Source organism: Castor canadensis, chromosome 8 (assembly GCF_047511655.1).
Source record: "Castor canadensis chromosome 8, mCasCan1.hap1v2, whole genome shotgun sequence".
Lineage (NCBI taxonomy): Eukaryota > Metazoa > Chordata > Mammalia > Rodentia > Castoridae > Castor > Castor canadensis.
The window spans coordinates 88,481,320-88,508,026 of NC_133393.1; the positions used below are offsets into that span (position 1 = coordinate 88,481,320).

The 26,707-nt window shown below is 54.7% G+C and overlaps 1 protein-coding gene across 3 annotated transcripts; it reads left to right on the forward strand.

Moving 5' to 3' along the window:
- Positions 1–1,720: 1,720 nt before the first annotated feature.
- On the forward strand, positions 1,721–22,540 carry Nr4a1 (nuclear receptor subfamily 4 group A member 1). Of its 3 annotated transcripts, XM_074083428.1 has the most exons (8): positions 1,721–1,854; positions 6,528–6,609; positions 17,752–18,629; positions 19,434–19,563; positions 19,887–20,038; positions 20,321–20,523; positions 20,617–20,795; positions 21,716–22,540. In XM_074083428.1, the coding sequence occupies exons 3-8, from the start codon at positions 17,754–17,756 to the stop codon at positions 21,970–21,972; spliced, it is 1,797 nt and encodes a 598-aa protein (XP_073939529.1). In that variant the 5' UTR covers positions 1,721–1,854; positions 6,528–6,609; positions 17,752–17,753; the 3' UTR covers positions 21,973–22,540. The 3 variants fall into 3 exon arrangements, with proteins under 3 accessions (XP_073939529.1, XP_073939528.1, XP_020017993.2); XM_074083427.1 differs by lacking the exons at positions 1,721–1,854; positions 6,528–6,609 and adding an exon at positions 8,292–8,640; XM_020162404.2 differs by lacking the exons at positions 1,721–1,854; positions 6,528–6,609 and adding an exon at positions 14,938–15,094.
- The last annotated feature ends 4,167 nt before the right edge of the window (positions 22,541–26,707 follow it).

The window sequence follows — 26,707 nt, forward strand, 5'->3', positions numbered from 1 at the left end:
GGAAGCTTCCATGGAAAAACTGGTAACTGAGCCTTTTTTTCCCCCTTCCTGTCTAAATAAATGTATTTCTCCTACACAGGCAAATATTTTAAAATGCATTTTCAAAAAAACTTCTGGAAAAATAAAGAAGGGGGAGTTTAGGGCAGCTGTTTCCTTCTGAGGCCTATTTGAAAGGAGCTGCCTAGGGCAGGGAGGAGGGGAGCTGGGCCCCTGACACCTGGCCACTTTGGAGCCTGTTCATTTCTAAATGGACCTAATGCTGGAACCAGGTAAAGAAACTCAGATTCCAGAGATTTTGAGACAAACCAGAGGTTCCTGGGATCCTTATGAAGAATGAGAGAAAGGGGTTTCCAAGCTGCCCAAGGACAGTAGAACAGGTCCAGAGAAGGATTTCTGGGGGCAGACAGGGGGTGGGGAGAGGAATGTGGCCCCTGGAACTAGGAGGGCTCTGAATGCAGAAGGAATTCTTGACTGCGTGGGGCCTAGCAGAGTGTTGACTGTACAGCTTGCCAGGCTGGGAGGGCACAGGTCAGCGTCCTTGGTAATGGGTGTTCCCCAGGCTCTCCTGTTTACCTGTCTGGCAGGACAGAACACAGCCCAGCCACAAATGGCAACCTTGGCCTGGCCTTCCTGAGCAGCCGCATCTGACTGGGAGCTGTTGGGGAAGGGTTTGCTCAGGGCAGGATGAGCTCCCAGCTGGGTGGGAGACCCTAACACCCCGACCCCTGCAGGGGTTTCCTGGGAGGCCTGTGCTTGGTGACTATGCCTGGTGTGGGGGATGGGGTGGGGTGGGGGGCACATTCAGTATTCTTTTGGACTGGGGTAGTGAGACTCAGGGAAGAGTAAGAACTGAGCGCCTACTGTGTACAAGGCTCCTCCACAGCTGCTCAGTTCTACTGATATCACAAAAAGCAGACAAGATTATTATCTTCACTTTACAGGCTAACAGAGATTAGGAAAGTTGCACAAAGTCACACAGGACTGGGGGAACAGCCACATCAGTGAATCCATTTGCCCCTGCCTGCACCCCTGCCTCTGGAAGTGCTTCTGTTCAGGAGAAATATCAGTCTCCCAGAAGTCATCTTTCTCTGTAAGCTGCCCTCTCAAGTGTGCAGTGCCTTGCAGCTTAGGTTCCTTGACCTTGTGGTGTCACACACGCCCACAGTTTCATGTCACCTTGGGGTGCTCACAGGCTCAGAGGCTGGGACCGTCTGTTCTCAAGCAGCCTAACTGCTGTGTGACTTTGGGTGGCCGCCGAGCATCTCTGGGCCTCACTTTTTCCACCTCTGGGTGCAGGGGAAGCCCCGAGTGAGTTTATTTAGAAGTCAGCCGCCCCAGAACCCTCACCTGCAAACAGCTCCCCACCGGGGCTGTGGCCAAGCACGTTATGTAACAGGCTGTGAAGCCGGTGTGCGCTGGGGGGGCGCGGGGCGGGGCGGGGTGCTAGCCGCTATTCCGGGCGCCGCTATTTTTAGCCCCATTGATGAGGCTGCGTCGGCCGCCGCCGCCGGGATTCCGGAGACGTCAATGGGCGCGCGTCACGATCCCCGCCCGCTCGCCCTCCGGGGGAGGCGCGCCGGGGCCAGGACTGCGCGCGGGCGGCGCGGGCCGCGGGGGCGGGGGGCGCGGGCGCGGGCACGGCCGGAACCGCGGGGCTGGGGGCTTCCCGGCCGGGGCTCGGGTCGCGCGGCGCGGCTGCAGGAGCGCAAGGCGGCGGCGCAATCGCGGGGTCCGCACGGCGCCCCGACCCCGGCCCGGGCATGGGCACCCCTGCGTTGGGGAGCTGCTCCCCTTGGGTCCCGGCGCCACCCAGGAAAGAGGGGGTGGAGAGGCGAGCTGAGCCCTCCGGGCCAGGTGAGGGGGCCTGGGAGGAGGCGCGGGGAGACATCCCGGCGTCGCGGGGCCTTTGCGATGGCGGGGGTGGGAGGCAGGCGCGGAGCCACGCCGGGAGCCCTGCTTGGAAACGGGAGCGGGATGGGGGGTGCGGGGAGAGACGGGATTCCCAGCGGGACCCGCTGGCTCCGAGTCAGCCCCGAGGGCGACGGCCAGCGCTCTCTCTCCCTAGCCCGCCAAGGGTGGGGTTTGGCCCGCAAGGGGCGCTGGACGTGGCCAGGCCAGAGAAATTCCTTCCATTTCCCCGCCGGCTGCGGGAACGGGTTCCAGGAGCTCGGGAGCCGGGCTGCCAGCAGACCCGGCCCGCGGGGACCGGCCTGGCGCGCTGCAGCCCTTCATGGACCGACGGGAGCAATCACGTCTGGAGAGGATGCTGTCATGGAGTCCATGGTGCCCGGACGCCACTCGGGTCCTTGTTTCCCGCAGCATTGGCTTTACGCTTGGGGGGAGCGGTACTCCTGTGTGGAAGAAAGGCAGGACACACAGCTCCTAGGCTTGGGAGCATTACTTGTTTGCGCTTCCGTGTCTGATAAGTGACACGGTGGAGGAGAGAGATGATGCAGAGGTGGTTTCAGTGGAGTTTTGATTTGGGTTAGGGCGAGTATTATGGGCGGCTTTGGTAGGCAGTTACCAACAGGTGTACCCAAAGGGTGCTGACGGACTCGGGGCTCTGTGTGCTGGACTGGGTCTAGTGGTGGCTCCAAAGGCTTGATCCTGGACCTACACCAAGTGAACATTTAGCTCAGTGCCTTAAAAAGGAAGCCAGCTGACTCTGCAGTGACCCAGAGCTTAGAGGGATGACAGTATACAATACTTTAAAATCGAGATTCTAGATGATGGTGCTGGGCCAGAGGGATGGCTCAAGAGCAACGAGATGAATGTGACAGAGGAGAAATGTTGGGGCCTGTGCTGGAGGTAAGACTATCAGCTCAGGATTTCAGATCCTGTGCATATCTTAAAGGGCCAGCAAACCAGGACCCAAGCCTCCCACCTGCCCCTTGGGTGGGGGCTGTCAGACTGCTCTGTGTAGTGGAGACTTTCCACTACACAGGTCTAAGGAGGAGGGAGGAGGGATGTCTGGCCTTGGGCTCTCGGCTCTAGTTTCCTGGGTTCTAATCCCAACTTTGTCAGTTTCTAGCTGTGTGACCTCAGGTAAGTTTGTTAACGTCACTAGGCCTAGATTTCCTCACTGGTGAAAGGAGCATGATGATAACAATCCCTTCCTCATTAGCATTGTAAGGCTGAAATACGAAGGTGGTGCTAAGTGCTTAGTAGTGCTTTCAACAAATTTTAGCTGCTGTTGGTGTTAGTAATACCAATGTGCTCATTTCTGGCTGGAGCATATGGAGAGCTGTTACCCAGGAGGCCACCGGGATGGCAGATCTGTCACCCAAGTTTGTCCCAAGGGGGAGTTTAGTTAAGAAAAGATTCAGGTACTTCATAGGGAGGACTACATAGGAGTTTTTCTTTTATTTTTTCTTTCTTTCCTTTTTGCAGTACTGGGGATTGAACTCAGGGCCTCACACTTGGTAGGCAGGCATTCTATCCCTTAAAGTCACTCTGCCAGCCCCTTTTTCTGTGTTGGGTATTTTCAAGATAGGGTCTTGAAAACTATTTCCCTGGGCTGGCTTTGAACCGCAGTCCTCCTGTCTGCCTTTCAAATAGCTAGGATTACAGGTGTGAGCCACTGGTGCCCGGCCCTAGATGGAGACTAGTCCAGTGCTCTAGTCATGTGCGCATTCTGCTCTGATGAGTTCATGCAGGGGGTTAGCTGGGATCTAGGTCTTCTAGCTTTTGGAGTCAAAGTTGTGACTCAAGGAAGAACCCTCTATCTGTTGGATCTGCCCGGAAATGGAAGTGGGACAGTTCTTTAGCTGAAATGTTCTCCCAACCTAACTGACCCTCCTACCACCTGCCCGCTCGAATGCAGGCCTGTGTGAGGTCTCCCCTCCCCCATGTAGTAGTGCTGACCATGGTTTGAGACCAAGGCTGCATGGCTAAGACAGACAGACAGCATCCCTGTTTTCTAGTTGGGTAGACTGGTGATAAGTGAGCAAATGAACAGCAGTAGTCCTATGAAAGAGTGAAAAGAGATTGACGTGGGGGTGGGTGGGGGCTCTTTGAAGAGGTGAGATAGATGGGGAGGAACCAGAGAGACCATCTGGGACAGTGACTCTCCCGCTGAGGGAACAGTCAATGCCAAGGCCAGGGAAAGAAGACCCACATGACTGCAGCACTGAACTGGAGGGGAAATGAGAGGAGGAGGGGGGAGCAGGAGCTGGGCTCTGAAGTCCACCTCACCTGATGCACCCACTCCTTTTGGGGCACCACTTTTCCTTCTTTCAAGCCTGCTCTGTCCCGTGCCCCTTTGCATAGTGCTGGGTGTAACTGACCTTGGTTCACCTTCCCCCACCCCACCTCCATTGTACCTGGGGCCCCAGGATCTTGGTTTGCCCCTGAGTCTTCCGCTACTCATGGCACACTGCCTAGCTAACAGTAGTTCTCAGGAAATGCTGGTGGTGTGACTGTCAGCAGGGAGTTTTGATCTGAGACCTGAGATGGGATCAGATACCTGTTCTACAGTGTGATGAATCACCTTCTGGGAACCAACTGGGTGCCAGGCTCTGGCTCCTATTCTTGGTCATAGGTGGGGAAGACCTGGATGCTCAGGCGGGCCTGATGGTGAGAGGTGGTTTTGACTCTCCGTACCCTTCCTCCCCACCCCAAAGACTGGTAGAAAAGCGAGGTTTAGGGGCTTCCAGGTCCATTTCCGGGGTATGTCAGGATGGCAGAGCCACCCTGGGAAACAAGTGGTACCTAGGTGGGGCAGGTTTGAAGCCTCAACTTGCTTTTGTTTAGGACTGGAAGTGCTCCAACTGTCCCAGTCACCTGCCTTTCCCTCCTCCTCCGCTGTGGCCTTCACTTCCTGCTCCTTATGCCCACAGGCCGCACAGGCACGTGAGGGGTTCTGGTAGCTCTAAGGGAGAGCCTGGGTACCTGGGGCAGAGGTCAGGAGCATGAGGAAGTCTCTGACCCACCCTTGGGGCCTTCTTCCTCCTTGCTCTTTCCACCTCCCCCATCATGAAAACATCTACATCTCTTTCCCAGACCTCCCTGCAGTCTGAAGTATAGTCCAGTAGCAGTGAAGGCCTTGGCTGGTCCTGCCCACACTCTGGGCCCAGGAGAGAGGAGAGCACTGAAGGGGGGTGGGAGAGGGAGAGAGATGTGGGCTCAGGGACCCTAGGCTGAGGAGTCTTTGGCAGGATTAGGGGGAGAGCTGAAGAGGCTGGGGTGAGGTGCATAGCTGGGTTCTGCTCTGGAAGGAGAAGCCAGGTGCCCAGAGTGGCTTGAGAGGAACCAGGATCTGGGGGTAGCTTTGGTGTGTCCTCACTTACAGAGGACATAAGTGTATCCAGCTCTGTTCCAAGTTCTCTACACACATTAACTCCTGTTAAGCCTGACGATAACTCTGTGGTTGCTAGTTTTAGAGATGTTAATTACAGTTTGTTATTTTTGCATGTGAGAAATGAGAGGCAGAGGGCTGGCAGAGTGGCTTACATGGTAAGAGCAGCTGCCTAGCAAGCATGAAGCCCTGAATTCAAATCCCAGTGCTGCCAAAAAAATTGTAGAAATGAGATAGAAAGAGATTGTGTAAATTGTCCAGGGGAAATCCTGCTGAGCCAGGATTTGAACCCAGACAGTCTGAGGCCCCCCATCAGTGCTTTAATTTCTCTCTCTCTCTCTCTCTCTGCGTTATTAGGGCTTAAACTCAGGATCTTGCATTTTCTAGGCAGATGCTCTAAGACTTGAGCCATGCCCCCCCCCCAGCACTTTTTGCTTTAGTTTTTTTTCAGATAGGGTCATACTTTTGTCCAGGACCTGCCTGGGACAGTGATCCTGCAACCTATAGCCTCTAATTAGTTGGGATGATAGGCATATGGCATAAGCCCAGCTTATGTATTGAACTGGTGTCTCCATACCTTTTTCCTCTGCTAGCTTTGAACTGTTATTCTAATCTTCGCCTTCTGAGTAACTGGGATTGTAGGCATGTGTCCTCATGACTGGCCCATCAGTGCTCTTAACTACTTGACTCTAGGCTGGGCCTTCTTGTTTGAAGATAGGATCCTGTCACAGAAGTTCTGAGAGTTCCCTCTTGCTTCCGTTAGAGGATGAGCTAGCTGAGATGGGTACTGGAGCCCTTGCCTTCTGGGGAGCCTCTAGGGCTTTGGGGGCTGACCTAGAACCTGGTAGAAATTGAGAATTGTTCTACTCTTTCTCACAGTAGCTTCCTTCCCTCTGCCAAACAAATGCCCTGTGGGCACATGAGAGCTGTGAGCAACAAGGGCTTCAGCAGAATTGGGGCAGGAGGCCAGGGCTGGGGATCAGAGTGCTTCTAGGCACTCTGAGATGCACAGGTACTGCCTGAAGCCCCTGGCCACCCTGTGTCCCCCAGAGCTGATTCCTTGGGGCATGGGCTCCAGGTTCTGATACCTAGCCCAGGAGGGCCAGGGACCGTTTTCCCCCTCCTGGCCTTGGCCCTACCTCTATTGTCACTCCTGTTTCCTGGTTGTACTGTCTCCAGGGGATATCCCTGCTGGCTGGTTTCTCATCACTCACAGACTCTCCCTCCACAGGGCACAGTGGATGGAGGCCAGCCCCTGCTCCTCCCTGGTATCCTGTCTTCTTCTGCCAGGCCCTGAAGGCTGAGGGGATGGTGTAAGTATTGACCAAGGCTTTTGGGTCCATCCAGAGTGGTAAGTGCCTGCTGCTGTCTTTTGTGTACCTAAGGTCTGTGAGAAGAGGGGGTTGGTGGGCAGAGGTGGGCGCAGAGCAGCCCAAAGCGGATGTGGTTTGGGGACTGGAGGGGGAAGCCCTGCAGAGGTGGCAGGCGAGGTGCTGCTCAGCCTGGGAAGATCTGATTTCTTTAGAGGTAGGGTGGTGCGGGGGTGGGGACGGGGAAGCCTTATTTTCTTAGCAGGTTAGACTGGAGGCTCAGGGCTCTGGTGTCATGGGCAGGTAGTTGCCGGGAGGGGACAGCTGCTCATAGCACGTGCCTGATGCCTGGTTCCAGGAAGCTGAGGTGGTGGGTGGGTACCTTAGGGCTGTGAGTATAGTAGGGGCATGTAGATGTGTGTGTGTGTTGGGAGTGGGGTGGGAAAGTGGTCTGTTTCCAGGGGATAGACACTGCCCCCAAAGAGTACATGATGGCAAGGCCTGGACCACCCCTTCCACCCCAGAAGGGTAGTGATCACCCCTTGTCACCATGGCAAGCCTATAGGTCCTGTGGAGTGTGTAGTGTGGGGAGGTGGCCTCTGTGAACTGGGAGGCAGGAACAGACTCTCCATTATTCATCCATTATCTTTGAGAAGGAAAATCCCAACCTGTGGCCATGGCCGGGGGACCCTAGGCCATCTAGCTAACCCTTTTCCCCCTCCACCAATGAGAAAGCCAGGTCCAGAGGGAGAAATGACTTCTTAAGGTTCTATAGGGAGGCAGTACAGAGTCAGACCCAGGTTCCAGGTCTGCTGCATTCCTGTCAAGCTCAGAGCCTGGCTGATGGTGGGGACACCCTGCCTTGTCTGAGGAAGCTTGCAGAGAAGACATGAGCTGACTGTGGGCAAGGGGTGGGATTTCCAACAGCCTTTCCTTGTGGACCTAAGATACCTTGATGAGGCTAAGAGCGCCATAGAACTTGTTACTATGCTGAGGGAAGTAGAGTTCAACCTGGCACCCTGGACAGGGCCCTGGGACTCCCTTCTTCCTTCCCTGGGACAGAGGGTCATCTCTGAGTCACAGTTTTTCAGGTTTGGGAGATCTTAGATAAAGTAGGGTGGCTCAGTATCCCTCTCTCCCCACGTCCCCATTCCCAACCCTGTTGCTGCTTGTGGAACTGGTATACAAGGTGCAGAGTCCTAGAGAGATGCTGGGGTGGGGAGGATGGGGTGTCCAGGCTGGGTCTGGAAGCAGGGGAAGCCCTGAGAAGTGGGTCCTCTGGGAGCTAGGCTGAGTGTGCACCTGGCTTCCTGCTGGCAGCAGGCTCCCTGCCACCAACCTTGGGCCTGGGACAGGGGAGGAATTACTGTAAGTGGAAGGGGCAGGTGTCCCTGGTCAGCCAGCGATCTGGACTTGGGAAGCACGTGAGTCAAGATGAGAGCAGTGACCAGGTGTCTCCTTCATTCTGCCCCTACTTCTACTCCCCAGCCCGGACCCAGCTTCCCAAGTACCCAGCCTTCCCTCTGGGTAAAGCAGAACCCTAATGGCAGAATTCCTAGTGTTTACCCCGTTGTCTGGGTGACGGTGGCGATTAGGTGGAACTCCCATGCCGAACATACTGCCAAGGCCAACCGAGGGGCTGCCAGCCAGGGCCCCATGAGCGTTAGAGCTGTTGGTCTTGTGACGTGGGCACCTGTCTGCCAGGCCTGGGCATGGGCCCAGGGTCACGCTCACTCCGGGGCTCCCGTCAGCTGACTATTTTGGGCTCTTGCTGACCTGGGCCAAAGTCAGGCCCAGCCAAGAGGGCCCTAAGGCAGCTCCCCCATTCCCCAGAGGCCGGCTCTTGTTTCTGCTATATAAACAGAGGAGGACACGCTGGCTTGGAGACAGTTCCACATCTAGAGCCTGCTCAGCCGGTGAGGACAGGCTGACCGGGCAGTCACGTCTCCTCCTGGGCTCCCTGAGGCTGTGGGAAGAGCCCCACCAACCCTGGATTCTCCCTTTGTTGTCCAGGGTCGTTAAGGAAGAGAGCTGGTGAGTCTTAGGAGTGGGGACACTGAGGCACAGGAGCTGGGCTCTTTGGATTTTCTTTCTTTATGACTATCATGTCAAATCCTTTGGGCCTTGAGATGAGAGGGAAGAGGAGGAAGCAAAGGTAGCTGATAGTCTGGAAGAGTGAGCACAGCTTGGCTGTAGTTGGGTGATGGAGTTGGACTGAGAATGAGATGTGGAAACTGACAGGTGACCACTCTCCTTCCTCAGAGACTACCGACAGGGTCTCAAATGTCCTCTTCCATGTACCCACCCTGGATGAGGCCCTCGTTTGCTCAGGCAGGGGAGGGATGGTGGGAGTGAGTTTGGCATCTATTCAGGGTACATGAGAATAGGTTTCTGAGTAGGGTCCCATGCTCCTCAGCTGGTCAAGACTAGTGGCTGGGCAGAGAGCTTGGCTTCCTGCTGACTCTCTGCCCCTTTCTTGCTCTCTTTGCCTGTCACCTTCCCAGCTTTTGGTGCCTGAGAAGCAGGGTGGGGAGTGAGGGCTGGCAAGTCCCCAGTCAGCTTGCCACAAACATGCTCTCTGGGACCTGGGCCAGGGGTTGGGGCTGGCCGGAATCGGTGGCAGCCTCTTACGTGGGAGGCTCTGTGTTCTCCTCCTTCTCAGCTTTTAAAAAAAATGTTTCCCCCTTCTGAACGTGAGTCTCTAAACGAATCCAGAGCCTGCCACTAAAAATATTTTAACAATAGGAAAGTGCATCAGGCTTTCCGGCTGGGGCTTGTTATCAGAGGGTTTTTGTTTTGGAATTTGAAGTTTTCCCTGAAGAGACTGGGTGGAGACCTTGGTCAGGGGCAAGGGAATTTGGTGGGTGGGAATGTTCTGCAAGGTGCTGGGGGACCCTCCAAGGTGTGTGTGGGGCAGTTGCTGACAGCCGGAGGGGCAGCTGTGACAGGGTGCAAATGAGGTGCAGGGTGATCTTTCCCAGAGTAACTCTGATCTTGTCTTTGCTGTCCAGTTCTGTCTGGCTGCTCTTCAGCAGCTCTGACCTTATTCCTTGATGCTGTATGTTAATTTCTTCTGGCCTGCAAAGTAGGTGGGGTAGAGAAATAACTGGACTGGAGATAGCCTCTGCAGCCATAGCTTGACCTTTTGAATTAACCAGTTTTCTCCAGAGTGTTAATTGAGCACTTGCTGCATACTGAATCTGGAATTTTCCCATCTCTGGGCACACTTATATTTTCTCTCCCCCAGGCCTGCACAGAAATAGGGATGAAGTTACTGTTTCATTCTTGGAGAGGGTAGGTTGCTAGCTCCCTAGTCTGGCCTCAGACTCTGGTGTGTCCATCCCTGCCTGTCCCCTGCCAGCTTCAGGATTCTGCTGCATGTCTCTGGAGTTTTACCCCAGATAATGAGTGCTTCATTTCAGTGTTCAGCTTCTCCCTTAGTGAACTGAATTCTCTCACCAGCAGGGCTTAGGTTGTTTGTGTTGGGCAGATGGGGAAGCTTCAGGCGCCTGAGGACTAGCTGGGTCACATGACAGACTTGCTGGCATCTTGCTGGTGCGAGATGCCTCTGATAGTTCTTCATCTCTTGCCCCTGCTGAGGTATGAGAGGGAACACAGTACCTAACCTGCCCTGGACCTTGGAAACCTGTTTTAGGGGAAGTAATCGTATGTGGTCATGTCAGGGCCTGGACTAGGTCCAGGAGATTTGAGCCAGAGGCTGGAGCCTGACCCCTCATTTGGGTTCCCAGAGCTGCCATGGGAAGCCCCTGGGGCAGCAGGTAGCACTTCCCTGCCCACAGCACAAATCCCCCTGCCCACTACCAGGGCAGGAAGAGGAAGTGGCCAGATGAGGCCTGGCAGTAGGCCCTGGGGCTGATGAGGGGAAGCTCCCTGGAAGAAATAAGGCTGGCTCCCTCTGCCCATCCTCTGCAGAGAGCATGGAGGCTGTGGATGGGGATAGCCTGATAAAAGTGGGGCAGGTGGGGCCCAGCCCAAGGGGCAGCATGGGAGAGAACTGTGTGATTCTGCTTCCCTTGGTCATCTCTTCACCTAGCTCTAAGCCCATTCTCTTGACTGGGGGGCAATAGTAGACATGGCTGCCCATTTGGGGACTGCCCTGGGTGACTTACTGTTGAAAAAACACAAAAAAATCCTCCTGGAAAGAAGGGAGATAGTGTCTTTGGCCTCATGTTGTTCATACACTGGTGGGGGCAGGAGATGGGTTGGGGCACCTGACTCTGGGCCCAAACACTGTGATGGCAGCATGGAGACCCCTTTTCTACTGTCAGGGATTGTGGCCTGACAACTCTAACTTCTAACTCTAGTTGTGCTGAGTATATGTTGATAGAACACATGTGTAATGAAAAACAGCCACTCCGATTTCAGAAACATACACTTGAATGAATTTGAACTTAGTCAAGTCCAGCTGCATCTGCATCCATTTATATAAATATGTCATTCCTGTTAGGTGTGGCTGTTTTTGAAATAAGCTTTTTTTTTTTTTTTTTTTTGGTGGGGAGAGTATAACATACCCTCGGAAAAGTGAACACTTCATAGGTGTAAGATCTTAGGAGTAGTTTGATGACTTCTTCAGCGGGAACACACTTGTGCTGTCATCATCCACATCGGGAACTAGAATGCCTCTAGTCCCACCAAAGAGCCCTTCGGAGCCATCTGCTACAGGCTGTCTGTGTACCTACTTTTGTGGTGCACTTACAAGAATCAAAGCTTATTGATTAACTCTGGAAGTCAGAGTTAAGTCATGGGTCAGCCTGAAACTGGGAGTTAGAGGTCCTGAATTTGAACCTGCCCTTGAGCCTGTGTTTACTACTTTATAATATGCAGATTGTAATTTCAAACACCTTCTCCCACCCCAGTGAGAAGGTGTGGGTGGTGTGTGTGTGTTTTGTGAGATTGGGGTTTGAACTCAGGGCTTTATGCTTGCAAAGCAGGCACCCTACCACTTGAGCCATTCCTCCAGTCTGAAAGTTTGTATTATTGAGAGTTGGACTGGCTCAGAAGGGCAGCAGAGTGGATGAAGTCCTTGGGGGGATTGGCAGGATTCCAGTGCAGGGAAGAGGAACAGTGTGCCCTTGGGTGAGGTAGCATGTGCAGAGGTTGGCAGAGGGAAGGATCAGCTCAACGACCTTACTTTAGGCTGGGTGGTGAGGCAGATTTGTAGGTTGGGCCATGGTGTGGGACCCGACTGGGTGGTGCTGGCTTGTATCTCCAACATGTCATCTTCTCTCCCTGCCCTTTCTGTGTCACCATGGTCTGTCCTTCCTTTCAGATCCTTGTTTCTAGTTTTGGATACCTCTCCCATTGTTACCTGCTCCTTCCTCCTCCCCCACCTCCAGTGAGTTGTTCATTCTGGTTTTGTTCTCGAAGGCTGGACTTGGAGGTTCATTGGAGGTCTCTGTCCAGTTGGGGCACTAGCTTTTGCTTTAGACCTCCCAAATTTGCATCAGTTACACCTTGCCTCAGAGTTGCACCTTAGCTGGACTCCACCCCACAGAGCCCCAGGCCATCCTCCCTTGGGGGCCTTTGACCAGCAGGGACGAAGCCTTGGGATCCCCTTTGCCTTTGCCTCTGTGGTAGGCTAGGTGCTCTACTCTGGTACCTTCATGTGTGACCCCAGCTGTGTTCACACGGACAGCCTCTGCTTTTTTCTCCTTATTTACAGGACTTACTTGTTTTTTGCTTTATTTTATTTGGTACTGGGGTTTGAACTCAGGGCCTTGCATTTGCCAGACAGGTGCTCTACCACTTGAGCCACACCATAGCCTAGGACTTACTTTTAGAGTGTGCTATGTTCAGACCTCCAAGAAGCCCCCACCTCCAGAAGTCTAGCCAGGTACAGCTGTAGTTTCTCACCCTCTGGCTTCAGATAAGACTGCAGCCGCTTGGGAAGTGGGTGTGGGTTGCAGACCCAGGGCTGGGATGGAATGCCGAGATTTAGACCAGGGACTTAGCTCCTTACCACATGGGATCATCCTGGGACTCATGGATGGGCCTACCCCACAGGATGGTCACTTTACTCAGAGGTAGAATAGTAAGGATAGAGGAGGATACTAGAGCTCAAGGTGGGCTTACCCCTCAAGGCTAAGGCCCAGCTATGGCTGGGCTTCTGCACACACTGGTTAAGCCGTGCTAACCCACCTGTTTTTCTGAATGGAGAAAGAGCCTGACTTGGCTGATTTTGCTGACATATTAAAATTGTTATTGTTTGAGGAAGGCTGGGTAGAGGAAGGCATCCAGGGCTAGGTGCAGGCTGGTGGGGGAGTCAGATGTGACACAGCTGGGCCAGACTTTGTGTGTTCTAGAGCAAAGGTGCCACTCTTCTTGGAACCCTTTGGTTCTAATCTTCAAACTGGGAGGACCTGAATTATAGTAGTGGTTTTCAACCTTTATTTAAATTGTGGCATCCTTTTCCACAAAACTCTAAGCAAAATCTTGTGCAAAAAAAAAAAAAAAAAATCCAAGAAGAAAAACTTTGGCTGAGCCAGGAGCTGGTGGCTCATGCCTATAATCCAAGCTACTCAGGAGGCAGAGATCAGGAGGATCAAGGTTCAAAGCCAGCCTGGGCAAATAGTTCAAGAGATTGTATCTTGAAAATACCCAACACACACACACACACACACACACACACACACAAAGGAGGGCTGGTGGACCGGCTCAAGGTGTAGGCCCTGAGTTCAAACTCCAATATTGCAAAAAAAAAAAAAAAAAAAAAAAGGTTGTGTATGGGGCATCCAGTGCAGAGATGGGGTGGCAGGCAAAGGGCTCAGAGATGGGTCAATTTTATCTGGAATGGATGATGTTTGAGGTGCTTATGGGACTTGTGCAGAAGTGGGGGCTGGAGACAGGGTGTGGGAAGCTTGTGAGAGGAGGTGAAAGTGGAAGCCCAAAGCCCATAGTGCTCAGAGGCAGAGGGAAGTACCATGGGGTGACCAGATGAGATGAGAGCAGTCTGGGTGGAAGCAGCAGCTCAGTAAAGCGCTGACTTGCAGAGGAAAAGAGGAATAGGTGGGGGGCCCCCTGGTCTCCTCGCCAGTGGTAGCCTTTCTTTTTTCCTCTCCTACCTTGCCAATTAGTGTTCCCCAAGCTTGGGGCTGGGAGGGGTGACAGCCAGACCAGGGAAGGCTGCAGGTGGCTGCAGCCTGGTCTGTTCCCTGATTCAACTTTGGCAGGCCCTTCCCTGCTCTACGGGGCAGGTGGTAACTGGTCAGAGCTGCTCTCACCACCACTGCTGAAGGTGGGGTGGAGGGCAGGTGCTCCCTGATTGTGGGCCAGGGTATTGGCAGGAGGGCATGAAAAGAGCCCTTGGAGATGCAGTCCGTGGTCCTGGGTTCTACCCCAGGATATCACCATCTCCCTGTGTGACTTTGAGCAAGTGCCATTATTTCTCTGAGCTTGTTTATTTATAAAAAGGGGAAGAATTGGCACGAGTTTGAAAATTTCTCAGGCCCCACCCAGTTCTAAAATTCGGTAATTTCCCAACTAGGGTGCTCGGGAGGTTACTGGTGAGAAACCAAGATCAGCGGGAGCCCATTGGCCCAGTGTAGGCCTGGCAAACCCCTGCCCTCGGGAAGGCCAGATTGCCCACTGCCGGGGGAGGGGGGAAGGAAATAAGCGAGGGCTCTAGCTGCCGTCCCTGGGGCAACATCTCCGACTGAGATCCTACTGGGGAAGGCGCGTCAGGCACACCAGCCGTGCTCATGGTTGAGGTGGGGGTGCAGGTTCCCCAGTGTCCCGAGTTGCTAGTTCCAGCTCTCAGTCTGTCTTGGACGCCCAGTAGCGGCAGAGGGCGACACCCCAGGCCTCCAGGAGGGCTAGGAGAGGGCAAAGGCTGGGCGGGGTCGGGGAGAGCCGGAGGGACCCGGCGCGGGTAGCTCCCGGGACCTGCCAGCGGGCGATCGAGAGCATCACGGTCCGGGGGAAGCCCTGAGGGCGCGGCTCTAGAGTGCCTCCTCCTCGGACTCTGGCCTCCAGGCCTAGTTATTTCGGACCCTGAGGCCCGGGACTGGGTCCTGGGTCCGGCACAGGGAGCCTAGTGGGTCTTAGAGCTGCTATTTTTAGCCCGCGCTGAGGGCGAGAGGGAACTATTTATAGATCAAACAATCCGCGCTCCCTGCGTCAATGGAACCCCGCGTGCGTCATGCGCGCAGACATTCCAGGCCCCCCCTCCTCGCCCCGCCCCCTCGGGCTCCCCGTCCCCGCGCCTCCCTCTGGCCGCCTCCCGCCGGAACCGCGCCGCCCCCCGCGCCCTTGTATGGCCAAAGCTCGCCGGGCCGCGTGCGTCAGTGGCGCCCCCGCCCCTCTCCGTGCGTCACGGAGCGCTTAAGAGGAGGGTCTGGCTCGCCCGGGGAGCCCCAGTGGCAGAGGCTGCGAAACTTGGGGGAGTGCGAGAGAAAAGCTGCTGAGTGCACGCGGGACCAGGCTGCGACTCGGGCGCTGGTCCCGAGGAGGGGGAACTGGAGTCGGCCGGGTAGGTGTCCCCGCGGGGAGCATGCATCTGCTTTTAGGGGCGGTGCATGAAGGAACGGGTATATGTACTAACAGAAGAGATGTAGGGTCGGCTGGCAGGAGGGGTGTGTGGAGGGGTGTGTAAGCTGGTGTTGAAGGGTAGCGGTTGGAGCGGGATGAAGACCTACATCCGAGAGGAATCTACTGGACGCGGGGTTGAGGATTGATGGGTGTGTGTGTGAAGTGTCTGCAAGGTGGAAGCCACAGGGGGTTGGGGTTGGCGTCCATAGTGGGGACTTGTCCAACAGATGGCTGGCATTAGTTCCTTCTCCTAGGGTGCCCGAATGGGCACACGTTGCTCTGGACTAGGGTGCTGTTGGGGGTCCCAGTACAGTATGGGAGAAGGAGCTGCTGGAATCCACCCAACTCTAACTAGGATTGTATTTCCACAAGGGTCTCCTTCCCAAACTATGTCAGCTCTGCTCCCCCTGTCCCAGTTGTTTACTTACGCTGTAGAGGCTGAGGCTGGGGATTCCCTACTGTACTTTCTGCCTGAATTGTATGAGAAGATCTCAGGATTACCGAAGGAATATGGTTAGGTTGGCGGTGGAATTGTGGAGGACTGCTTGCTGGGTGTGGGAATAAGTTTTCTTAGGGTCAGGGTCATGGGATCTGAAAGCACAGGCAGGATTGTTATAGCTGTGGCTTGGATCGTGTGTGTGTGTGTGTGTGTGTGTGTGTGTGTGTGTGTGTGTGTGTGTGTGTGTGTGTGTGTGTGTGTGTGTGTGTGGCTTGGATCCCGTGTGTGAGAGAGAGAGAGAGAGAGAGAGAGAGAGAGAGAGAGAGAGAGAGGAATCTTTCAGGTAAGGTGCAGCCTGAAGCTTGTTCAGGATAACAGGTGCAAACCACATTGTTGCCAGGACCTTTGCCTAATGCCGGATTCTCCCACTCCCTCCTTTAACCCCACCTGTTTCCTCCTTCCCTGGAACTACCCACCCCCAGGCTAGCTGCAGGTCCATATCTGTGTTGCTGAGTACCTGTATGAAGGGGTGGGGGAGTGGGTGGAGGCTGATCCGGATGTGGGACGTCCAAGTGGAGAAACAGGATTTGAATAAGGCTGGAATGAATGCCCAGTCTTGCGTGGCTGCTGCCTTTCTTCCTCCACCCCCAACCCATCCCTGCCCAGGCTGTCCTGCTTCTGGCAGACGTGGCCACTCCATCTCCTGTAGGGTATTGTATTCCTGTGAACAGTGCCACTGGGCAGGTGGGGCCGGAGTTTTGAGGGGCTTTGTTGTCTGGGTTGGTAGTATGTCAGGCCAGGGGTGGGACTATCCTGACTGGAACCCCTGGGAGGTAGGAGAAAGGCTGGGACCAGAAGCTCTTGGCCAGGAGGTGGTGACAGCCTTTGCCCCATCACTGCACCCCTTGGTTATGGTACACTGTGCTCCACCTTGGTTTCTTGTGTGGTTTACCTCCTGGACTGTTGAGGCCACAGACCTGGAATCAGGGAGGGACTGGGTCCTCTTCAGCAAGATTTTTGACTAGTCTGTGAATTTAAGGGTCTTCCTGAGTGATGCGGCCTTCAGGTGCCTCAGCATGAGGGATGTGTAACCCCCTTTGTCTGAGCTCTTGATGCACAGATAGTACTTCAGTGGAGGGACCCAGGCAGGGGCAGGATATCTCCCATGCACCTACCAACCAGCTGGCTCTTTCATCCTGAATAACGACCTCATGTCCTCTGCTGGACTCCAAGAGTTCTACTCATAAAAATAACCAAGTGTAGCAGAGGAATTCCACTGAAGAACTGCCCATTCTCCTGGATGTCCAGAGAGATGGTCTCTTGGCCTTCTGCCTCCACCACTCCCCTCTGCCCCCAGCCTCCCTGTAATATATGGTATTTAAAGGTTTGGAGCTAGGTCACCTGATCTCCTGAGTAGCTGGGGACATTGAAGAGGCCTGGGTTCCCTTCTGTTTTGCTTCTGGAAGCATCCCAGGCAGTACAGAGTGGGTACCCAGCCCCAGATGGCAGAACAGGGGTACGCGTGGGATCTGCTGCCTTTGCACAGCATGTAGGGTGGGGGGGGGATGTGGGGCACCACTATATCACAGCTTAGCCACCTTCTTAGGCAGCTGGGCTTTCACTCCCCACTCCTCTTGCATTTCCAGGATGTCTATCTCCCCAGGCACTGTGGGGGGAGGTGAAGAAGGGGTATGCAGAGGCTGGGGTGTGCCTGGGAATATTCCCAGGAAGTGCCTGGTTGGAGAAACAAGGAATCTGCTCCTGGGGGCTGGGCTGAGGCTCTCCAGGCTGCCTCTTCCACCCACCCTCTCCAGTCCCACCCATGCCTTCTCTGGTGGGGAGGGCAGGGCTGGAGGAACACAGCTTCCCCCTGTTCCAGCAGAGAGATGCTGGCTGGCTGCCTTCCCTGGGGTTCCCAGGCCCCCTGGGGTGTGGCTGGGCTTCTGACTGAGCCCACTTAGGTTGGGCTGCTGTCCTGGGCTTTAGGACACATAGAGCTTGGACTAGGGGTCAGGATTCCTACGTTCTGTGGCTCTGGTGCCTCTGTCCCATCTCTAGGCCTGCCACCTGGCTGTCCTGGGCCTATCCTTTGAGACCAGGTTTCAGGCTTCTTTCATTGACTTCTCTCCTCCCTTCCCTTGGGTCTCCTCTCTCTCTAGAGATGCCCTGTATCCAAGCCCAATATGGGACACCGGCACCAAGCCCAGGACCGCGTGACCACCTGGCAAGTGATCCCCTGACTCCTGAGCTCAGCAAGCCCACCATGGACCTGGCCAGCCCTGAGGCAGCCCCCATTGCACCAACTGCCCTGCCCAGCTTCAGCACCTTCATGGACGGCTATACTGGAGAGTTTGACACCTTCCTCTACCACCTGCCAGGGACAGCCCAGCCATGCTCCTCGACCTCCTCCTCAGCCTCCTCCACATCTTCGTCCTCAGCCACCTCTCCCGCCTCTGCTTCCTTCAAACTGGAGGACTTCCAGGTGTACGGCTGCTACCCTGGCACCCTGAGCGGCCCACTTGATGAGACCCTGTCCTCCAGTGGCTCTGACTACTATGGCAGTCCCTGCTCAGCCCCGTCACCATCCACACCCAGCTTCCAGCCACCCCAGCTCTCTCCCTGGGATGGCTCCTTCAGCCACTTCTCCCCCAGCCAGACTTATGAAGGCCTCCGGGCATGGACAGAGCAGCTGCCCAAGGCTTCTGGGCTCCCACAGCCGCCAGCCTTCTTTTCCTTCAGTCCCCCCTCTGGTCCCAACCCTAGTTTGGCCCAAAGCTCCCTGAAGTTGTTCCCATCGCAGGCCGCCCACCAGCTTGGGGAGGGAGAGAACTACTCCATGCCAGCAGCCTTCCCAGGCTTGGCACCCACATCCCCACACCTTGACAGCTCTGGGATGCTGGATGCACCTGTAACCTCAGCCAAGGCCCGGAGTGGCGCTACAGGTGGCAGTGAGGGCCGCTGTGCAGTATGTGGGGACAACGCTTCGTGCCAGCATTACGGAGTCCGTACCTGTGAGGGCTGCAAGGGCTTCTTCAAGGTATTAAGCTCCCGTGGATGCGGCATTGTGTTGGAAGTGGGGGTGGACTGGTCTCATCCCTTGGGAGTCTGAACCCTTCCCTTGGGTTCTCCTGCCAGTTAGTTCTGTCCCAAGGGAATGGGACAGGCCTTCCTGGTGGGCCACCTTCCCAGGGACCCACTGATACAGGAGTTGGGATCTTTTGTTCACCATAACCTGTGGGGTCTATTGAACTTCATAGAATGGAAGGAAGAGTGAGATAGGGACTGAGGATGTGGTGCCCAGGAGGGAACATTCTAGTGGGCAGCGTCTGTCCTGCACTGCCCCCCTCCAAGGTCCTGGTGGGAAGGGGCCCCAGGCACTCGTGTTCCTGGCACAAGATGAAAGGATCCGGACAGGGGTTTGGTTCTTGAGGGCTGGGGGTGGACTCAGGAACAGGCTGTGTGTTTGTCCCTGTGCTGGGTACTTGCTTTGCTTCCCATCCCCACCCCCAGCCCCTCAGTTCTTTCCTGTCTGGCCCAGGAAAGAGGCAGTCACACATATGGACCCAGGTACTTAAAAGTCAGGTGTCTAGATAGCCAGGAAGTCCTAGTCCCTAGTCTTGGGTCCTGGGGTCTTCCTCCTTAGGCAGAAACTGCCATCAATGTCTCCAAGAGTCACCCCCCCCAATCTTTCCCTCCCCTGCCACCCAAATGTTAGAAAAATAGCTATGAACAGAGAGCGCTTTTGTTTGCGTCGGCAGCAGGATCTGGAAGGTCCCCTCCCCTGGGCTTCCCCCTCCCTACCCCACCCTCTGACAGCCTGTTCCGTGTTGCTCCCCCCCAGCGCACAGTGCAGAAAAGCGCCAAGTACATCTGCCTGGCAAACAAGGACTGCCCTGTGGACAAGAGGCGGCGGAACCGCTGCCAGTTCTGCCGCTTCCAGAAGTGCCTGGCTGTGGGCATGGTGAAGGAAGGTGGGTGGCGGGATGGGGCCCAGTGGGGCAGAGGCAGCCTGATGGGGTGGGGCAGGGTCCTTTGGCATCTGACCTAGAAGCCCACAGGAAGGGTGCATTTGCTCCTCACTTCCTTTCTCACCTGGGACTCCTGGGCCCAGGGGGCAGGATGCAGCTTCTTGCCTGCCTGGATGGTGAGGGGTTTAGGGGAGGTTGTTGTAGGTTGTCTTGGGTTTTGGGGCTCTAGGTCCTGGCTCCTCAGCAAAAGTGTACACAGCATGGGCTGAAGGTCTCTTCCTCCTCAGATCCCTTTCTTCCTCACCCCTACCTATTTCTCTCTGCAGTTGTCCGGACAGACAGCCTAAAGGGGCGGAGGGGCCGGCTACCTTCAAAACCCAAGCAGTCTCCAGATGCCTCGCCTGCCAATCTCCTCACTTCCCTTGTCCGGGCACACCTGGACTCAGGGCCCAGCACTGCCAAACTGGACTACTCCAAGGTGAGGTCCCAGCCCACCCTGCCCCTACTCCGGGGAAGGTGCTGCAAGCACACACAGTGCCTTTGTGCATGTTAGGAAAGGCACCCCATCAGAAAAAGAGGAAATGCACCTCCTGTGTATGTGTGTTGGGGAGGGAGCAGGGCTTTCTCCAGCAGCCACTCCCTGGGCTGATGTGTAGAATTGACAAGCCAACACACGGGCCCAATTCTGGGCCTCTCTGTACTCCTGGATCTAACATCTGAGGTCTTTTCTGTGGTGCTCACCCCCTGGACCCACCTCCAGTTCCAGGAACTTGTGCTGCCCCGCTTTGGGAAGGAAGATGCTGGTGATGTACAGCAGTTCTATGACCTGCTCTCGGGTTCCCTGGATGTTATCCGCAAGTGGGCAGAGAAGATCCCTGGCTTTGCTGAGCTGTCCCCAGGTGACCAGGACCTGCTGCTGGAGTCAGCCTTCCTAGAGCTCTTCATTCTCCGCCTGGCCTACCGGTAAGCTGCCCACCATCCTTCTAGCCCCTTCTCTACTCCTCCTGCCCGAGAGCTGCCCTGAACCCTGACCACTCTCTGCACCTCTCCCACCAGGTCTAAGCCAGGTGAGGGAAAGCTCATCTTCTGCTCAGGCCTGGTGCTGCACCGGCTACAGTGTGCTCGTGGCTTTGGTGACTGGATCGACAGTATCCTGGCCTTTTCGCGGTCCCTGCATAGCTTGGTTGTTGATGTCCCTGCCTTTGCCTGCCTCTCTGCTCTTGTCCTCATTACTGGTGAGTGGCCAGTACCAAGCTGCTCCCAAGAATGTGGGTACTGGGGAGCCCTCCTCAGAAGAGAAGTGTCCTAGGACATTGTGTAGACTGGCAATTAGTACTTCTGGGCCTTTAAGTTGCTCTGTGCTCATACTCACCTGCAAAGTGGGAATTGGAGAGGGGCTTGACTGCATCTGACTCCAAAGGCCAACAAAGCCAGCCTTTGAATGACCCAAGATACGACCACAGGTGTTGGGTATCTGGCATGGGGTTTTGGCTTGTTTTTAAAATCTTCTTGTCAGTTACACCACATGCAGAGAAGTGTACACATTTTCACAAGCTGCATTTACATAACCAGCACCCTAGAAGCCCACCTTGTGCCGCCTCCCATCACTGTCTCTGCTGGAGGCAGTCACCACTGACTTCCTACAGCTGTTCCTGTTGTGGACTTCAGTTCATATGTCAGGAGGACTGGTTTCTGGCGTTAAGTGGCAAAGTTTTCAGAGCTCTTAAGTTTTCTGCCCTCGTACCTTTTTTTCACATCAATTTGACAGGGAACCCATCTGTATAGAACAAAACCAGAGGAGCCATGGCTGAAGAGAGACCAGCCCCCTGGAGGTAGCCCTAAGACACTCCTGCTAGACTCCAGGGCTTTTCAGAACAGTCTGAAAGAACTCCTGAGCAAACCTCAGGAGCTTGGGCAAATTATTCAAGCTCTCTGGGCATCAGCCTGTCTCTCCCTGGAGTAGGAGTGCGATGGGTCAGTCCCTCCCACAGACTGCTGATGAGACTTGAAAATGGCTTCTGTGAAACAGACTTGTGCACAGTGCCAGAGGAATGAGAGGAGCGGTCAGTGGCCACAGGTGTAGAGGCCTAGGGCGGGCTGGGTCTCCTGGGCGTTGGTCCTCATCTGAGAGGCTAATTCTGCACCTTCTCCACAGACCGGCATGGCTTGCAGGAGCCAAGGCGGGTGGAAGAGCTGCAGAACCGCATTGCCAGCTGCCTGAAGGAGCACATGGCGGCTGTGGCGGGTGAGCCCCAGCCAGCCAGCTGCTTGTCACGTCTGCTGGGCAAACTCCCTGAGCTGCGGACCCTGTGCACCCAGGGCCTACAGCGTATCTTCTACCTCAAGCTGGAGGATTTGGTGCCCCCTCCACCAATCGTCGACAAAATCTTTATGGACACACTGCCCTTCTGACCCCAGCTCTGACCACACGTACACACGTTTGTATGCTCTTACGCCACCCCATGTGCCTTTACTCACAGCCCACGGACCCCCAGAGCACCTCCCAGTCTGGGCTTGAACTGTAAGACTGACCCACCTCCTCACCTACTCCAGGAGGTTGGCAGGGAGTTCAAGTTCTGCGGGAGGGAATGCATTCACGGGGGTGACCCAACTATTTTGTCTTTTCGCCCCTAGCCAAGTCCTGGCCTTCATGTTTTTTGTAAGATAAACCGTTTTTAACACATGTGCCCTGCTGTAAATAAGCTGAATGCTGCTGTAAATACAGGAAGGAAGAGGTTGAGGTGGGGGTTGGGAGGAAGGGATGGGGCCCCCGCCAGCCTGGGCAAGCCTTTCCAGCCTCCTTTAACTTGCTGTCTCTTCCCACCCTCCTTCCACATGTACATAAACTGTCACTCGGAGAAGAAAGCAAATGACAGATTCTGACATTTATATTTGTGTATTTTTCCTGGATTTATAGTATGTTGACTTTTCTGATTAATATATTTAATATATTGAATAAAAAATAGACATGTAGCAGAAATTGGGATGGTCTTTTTCTGACATCTACTACACACTCCACCATAATCACCTAAGAGGCAGGTGACTGAACAAACCTTATATGTTACCAGCAAGAGCTAACCTGCCTCAGTTTACTCATTGGTAGAAGGCAGATTGTGATGACACCTGGTTCATGTGGTTGTTTAGGTAAAGCACTGGGATTTTTTTCCTTTTATCTTTGAGACAGGGTCTCTCTATGTATCCCAGGCTGTTCTTGAGCTTGAAATCCTCCTGCCTCAGCTCCCCCCACGTGCTGGGATTATAGACATGTACCACCATGCCCAGCTATGACATGTGACAAGTGGGAAAACTCCACTAGTCTTTCTTATTGGTTGATGGCACTCACCTTGAATGGCAACTAGTCTAAGGATCAGAGCAGTGACCATAGCCATAGATCTGGCTTCATGTCTCAGGACAGTCATACATACTCTGCAAGTGCTGTGCCACTGAACTATACCCTAGCCCTCTCTGATTATTGTTTTCCACGTTTGTAAAACAGGAAGAGACAGATGCAGCAGCGTGTGGCTTTCAGGATTTAGAGGAGGATGTCAGCGTAGCGCTTGGCATGGGACTGGGTATGGTGAGTCTGAAATGCTAGTAGCTGATGTTACTCAGTGGAAGTTTCGTTTCATACCAGTCTCAACATTCTCCCCATCTCCCCACCCCTGCCAGCCCAGCAACAGGATCCACATAGTTGGAGCTCTAGCCTTCTTGGTAAGAAGATTGTTCCGGGGTCTCTACCTGTGCCCAAGTGCCCACGTAGGTTCTTCAGCTCCCAGCTTATCAGTTGCTTAGCTGGCTTCAATGCAGATGCCCAGGCTGGGGTGTAGCTCAGTGTCCTGGCATGTGCAAAACCCTGGGTTCCAACCCCAGTACTGGAAAAAAAAAAAAGTGATTCTTGGGTTGTTTTCCTAGACACTCAAGAGTTGGTGCTGGGTAGGGCTTTTAAATCTGTACTTTTACACAAGCACAGTGAATGCTTATGACACAGGTGGTTGAGGGCCACCCTTTTGAGAAACATGAATCTAGATTAACAACAGCCTAAGGCCTAAGGCAGGGCCCAGCCCCCTTCACTGTGCTTAGTGCCTATCAGGCCTCGTTTCCTTCTTGGACCTGGTAGGAGCCTGGAAGGCAAGGTTCCTATTCCTCACCACTGAGTCTCCGTCTCCACGGCCCCTGGAAACCTGGGGCTCTGCTCTGGAACAGTGAAGACTTCTCCTGGGGTCTCAGCCACAGGTCCTCACTTCTGGAAGCACAATAGCCTGAGGCCTTCTGAAGGTTATACAAGTGACTGGGTTGGAAGACCAGCCTGGGCATGGTGGCCCCCCCACAGTACTATGGACTTTCAAGCTCGTACCCTGGCCCACTACCAGGCCCAAGGAAGGTTTGTTAGCAGCTCCAACACCTGGCAGGGGCAGTGAGGAGATGGACTCCTCCTGCAGCCTCCACGTGCCCACTACTATCAGAGAAGACATTTTCCTCCGTGTGCCTCACTTTCCCTATCTGTTAGTAGGGAGCTGGGTTTGATGATAGTGCTCTGGCCAGGAGCAGAGCTTGCTGCAAAACCTGGGTTATTCTCACCTCAGGTCACTTTCTTCCTTGTACCTTTAGCACAGACAGATGTGGGGACAGGGAAGCCCCCGGGGAAGGTAAAGTTCTACAGTACCTGGTGCTTGGTGGAAGGAGAAGGGTGGGGCAAAGGAGAATCTTGGTCCCTAGATCCTCGTAAGCCCCACCATGATAGACGTCAAGTATTTTGTCCACCACCAGCCAGGTCCATTTTATATGGTATGCGACCACAATGAGGAAAGCAGGATTAGACCCACCTCACAGGCGGGATCCACAGTGGCATGGGTAAAGCAAGGACTCTGGAGCCAGGCTATCTGGATTTAAGTCTTGGCTCCAGGACTGGGAGTGTAGCTCATGGTAAGGTGTGTGCTTAGCATGAGGGAGGCCCTGGATTCCATCCCCAGCATCACAAGGTGAAAGAGAAGAGAAGAAAGGAAGAAAAGAAAAAAGCAAGGGAAGGAAGGAAGGAAGGAAAATTTTGCCTCCAACTCTTACTAGCTGTGCAATATTGGGCAGATTACTTAATCTTTCTGTGTCTCAGTGTTTTTAATCTCTAAGTGAAGGAAAAAATGTAGCTAGTTCATAAAATTGCTAAAAAGAATCACAAGAGTGGATATACATAAAGTGTTTCAAATGGAGCCTGGCACATAGTAAACGCCCAATAAATATTAGCTATTGTCTTTCCAATAAAGGAGAATCCACTTCAGAGGAAGGAAATGACTTTCCCAAGGTCACTTGGCTTAGTAGTTGAGTTGGGTGTGGCCAAACTACTTGACCATTTGGCCTCCCAGTCTACAGCCTCCAAAATAAAAGAAGGTTCGTTGATGGCAATTCCTTTCCAGGATGCTGGTACTTGGGATACATGGGGCAGGAGTATGGGAGTTGGGCGCTGATCTACCAGTCCCACCCTGCCCTGCCCTGCTCTGCCCCACCCAAGGGCTGGAGCCTGGAGGCAGGCCTTTCTTTCCACTCAGCAACTGGAAGAACTGGCCTCTAAGTCTTGCTAGGGGTTGGGAGGGCTAACAAGGGGGCATTGAGCCTGGTGGGGCCACACAATGGTAGCTCTGTCCCTGCTGGCCGGGGGCTGGGCCCATTTCCGAAGGGGACAATAGTCAAAAGGCAGTGACGCCGGCAGGGTCTGGAATCCCAGGCGGGATTTTCCAAGGCCTCAAAGCCTGCTGTTTATCCTCACAGGAGACCCAGGAAGCCTGCCTCCCTGTCCCCCCACACCCACCCACACTGGGCCCAGTGCCCAGAGGCCCTGGCCCCCTCCCCAGCCCTGAGGTGCCCCTGTGACTCAGGAAGGGTAGTCTGAGGTCTGGGTTCTGAGGGGGGGTGCTACACCCCAGGGGCTATGCTTTGTGTCCCTTCCCTGAGGCCTGGAGTAGACAAGGCTGCTCCACTACCTGGGCTCTGGCCACAAGATCTTGGTCTAGGTATAGCTCAATCTGAAAGAGGTGAGAAACTTCTGAAGGTCATGGGCAATGAGTTATAGTGGCCCAGGGTGCTCAGTCAGAGCAGTGCTCTGGGGCAGCAAAGGGAAGCCTGAGAGAGCCTGTCAAGTGGCAGGCTATGTGGTCCTGGATATTGAGCAGTGGTGGCCTGTCATAGCCGTGAGGTAGCATTGTTAGCAGGTTAGAGTTGTGTCCCTCATGTGAGAGGGAGTTTTAGCATAGTGATTTGGGTGAGCCCCAGCCCCCCCACCAAAGAGACCCCAGGGCTTCTGGGCTTCCTCAGAGAAAGCTTCCAGTCCTTTCTAAGCCTGGCCTTGCAATCTTACAGTTCAGCCTGTCCCCCTCCCATCCCCCCCAACCCCACAAGAACCAGCACTCAGTCCCAGACAGAACTTCTGCCTCCAGCACTTGCAAGGACTTTGAAACCTAGCTGCCTGTGATGATACAGGACAGAGTCAGTGCCAGACTGAGGAAAGGACCTTACTCGAAATGTTTCCTGTTCCTTCTGAGGGCAGGAGGCCCACTCCAGGGTCCCCACTTGGACTCATAGCTGGTCTGAGGGCTGTGGGGCTCTGGAGGCTCTGGCCTTGGCTTCTGCCTCCTGCCTGTCATCCTAGGTCCTTGCTCTGCTCACCCTCCCTTGGTTCCCCTTGCTTCTTGCTGGGCCCTGACCCTGTCAGGTTGGGGGGGCCACTTGAGGTCTCTTCAAGGTCTGACCCAGGCGCTGGCAGTGTCCAGCCTCAACCCAGGACCATAAATCAGGCTCAGCATGGCTGCGGGGGCTGGGGGTGGCAGCTGGGCCAGGGAGGGGAGTGGAGGGGGGGGAGCCTGTCCTGGTACATGCTGCGTTAGCAGGGAGCAGTGCCCAGCAGCAAGCCAGGCAGGCGGGGTACTGACTGGTGCTGCCTGCCTAGCCTGGGCCCCCATCAGGGGAAGTCCAGCTTTTGGGTGACCAAGCAGGAAATCTGGACCTCATACCACAGCCCTACATAGCTGGAGTACCATGAGGCTGGATACAGAGATGCCCCCTGCCCAACACAAAACAAGGGCCAGAAAAACAGTTCCCAAGGATAGATGAAGACCCTCCCCTAGCAGGGTAGATAAACAGCCCTTTCCTTGCAGGACAG

Excerpts from the sequence above, each read along its gene's own strand:
- Nr4a1 (XM_074083428.1), top strand. The coding sequence starts at position 17,754 with ATGCCCTGTATCCAAGCCCAATATGGGACACCGGCACCAAGCCCAGGA. Across the intron at positions 19,564-19,886 it reads TGTGGGCATGGTGAAGGAAG|TTGTCCGGACAGACAGCCTA; the intron begins GTGGGTGGCGGG and ends TTCTCTCTGCAG. Across the intron at positions 20,039-20,320 it reads CCAAACTGGACTACTCCAAG|TTCCAGGAACTTGTGCTGCC; the intron begins GTGAGGTCCCAG and ends ACCCACCTCCAG.